Consider the following 1247-nt stretch of genomic DNA (forward strand, 5'->3'; position numbering starts at 1 on the left):
ACGCCCCCGTCGAAACCGTCGCGTCCTGAACAGAGATATGGGGGATCGCATCAGATCAACTGCGGCGGCGTTAGCAGTGGTCGCCGCCAAGGGCTGCCCGTTCTGTGGTGGGGAGCATAAGGCGGAAGAGTGTGAGAAGTTCCTGAAGGCGGACCTGTCCGGGAGGAGAGACATGGCGCGAACCAAGGAAGTCTGCTTTCGGTGTCTGGAGACCGGGCATATGGCGAAAGGATGCCGAGGAGGTCGACCCTGTGGAGTGGACGGATGTCGCCAGGCGCATCATCGGCTCCTTCATCCGCCCTCGACGAGGGAATCGACAGGGTCTTCAGAGTCTGACCGCACCCACCAGGGTCTTTTGGTCGTGCGAAGCACCTCCGGGAAAGGACTCCAGACCGCCCGTGCTTACGCTTATGGGCCAAACGGAAACCACGTGGTGGTGAATTGCCTGCTGGACACCGGGGCCGCAATCTCCTTCATCCGGAAGGACGTGGCGAAAGCTCTCGGACTCACTGGGCCCCATGAACGTTGTCGCCTCACAACTCTCGGAGGTCGTGTAGGGCCGGAGCGCCGATGGCGTAGAGTGGAATTTCGGCTTGGAGCGGTTGGAAGCTCAGGCCGACCGGACGCAAGCACCATGGTGAAGGCGCTTGCAATTCCTCGGGTCTACGGTAAATCAGGGCCGGCGGAGTCCCCGGACGGGACACCGGCAAGGACCGTACCCGAGGGTGGACAGCGGCAAGGAACGCCGCTCCTGGTCGATGTATTGGTCGGCATCGACTACTATTACGAGCTCGTGACCGGTCGCATTCGAAGAGCGACAGGTGGGTCAGTGGCCGTGGAGACCCGCCTCGGGTGGATCACGTGCGGGAGAGCCGCCCGAAGACGATCCATCGAGGCCAAAGTCTTGTCGAAAGGCGAAGATTCGGATGACAGCCCCATGCGGAAGTTCGGGGAGGTTAGGTCGTCAAGAAAAGCGCCGGCCGGAGACCCCGCCGCGGATGGAGCCGTGGCGTCGAAGAGGTTGGAGCTCGAAGCATCGTATGGAAATCTCCGTGTTGGGAAGGTCGGAGGCTGCGTGGATCGGGAGCGTCGACTAGGGGAAGTTGACGTCCGGTGGGGGGCCGTTGGCAGTTTGGGCCAGCCGGTGGCAAGTCGCCGCATGGGAGCGTTTGCCATCCAGCGGATCCGCGAGAAGGTCCGACAGGGGGGAGATGGACATATCGGACAGTCGCAGGAGGCGGCTGTCA

The 1247-nt window shown here is 62.6% G+C and overlaps 2 protein-coding genes across 2 annotated transcripts; both read right to left on the minus strand.

Annotated features, from left to right (window-relative positions):
- Positions 1-50: 50 nt before the first annotated feature.
- On the minus strand, positions 51-636 carry Tsp_14616 (conserved hypothetical protein). Its single transcript, XM_003367938.1, is given in 2 exon segments — positions 51-468; positions 488-636. The coding sequence occupies 2 exon segments, from the start codon at positions 634-636 to the stop codon at positions 51-53; spliced, it is 567 nt and encodes a 188-aa protein (XP_003367986.1).
- Positions 637-783: 147 nt separating this feature from the next.
- On the minus strand, positions 784-1176 carry Tsp_14617 (conserved hypothetical protein). The gene has a single exon (XM_003367939.1). It carries the CDS (start codon positions 1174-1176, stop codon positions 784-786), a length of 393 nt encoding a protein of 130 aa, XP_003367987.1.
- Between the last annotated feature and the right edge of the window lie 71 nt (positions 1177-1247).

This window comes from Trichinella spiralis, assembly GCF_000181795.1.
Source record: "Trichinella spiralis strain ISS 195 chromosome Unknown Scfld3413, whole genome shotgun sequence".
Lineage (NCBI taxonomy): Eukaryota > Metazoa > Nematoda > Enoplea > Trichinellida > Trichinellidae > Trichinella > Trichinella spiralis.

Coding starts and splice junctions, on each gene's coding strand:
- Tsp_14616 (XM_003367938.1), bottom strand. CDS start 636: ATGGTGCTTGCGTCCGGTCGGCCTGAGCTTCCAACCGCTCCAAGCCGA.
- Tsp_14617 (XM_003367939.1), bottom strand. CDS start 1,176: ATGGCAAACGCTCCCATGCGGCGACTTGCCACCGGCTGGCCCAAACTG.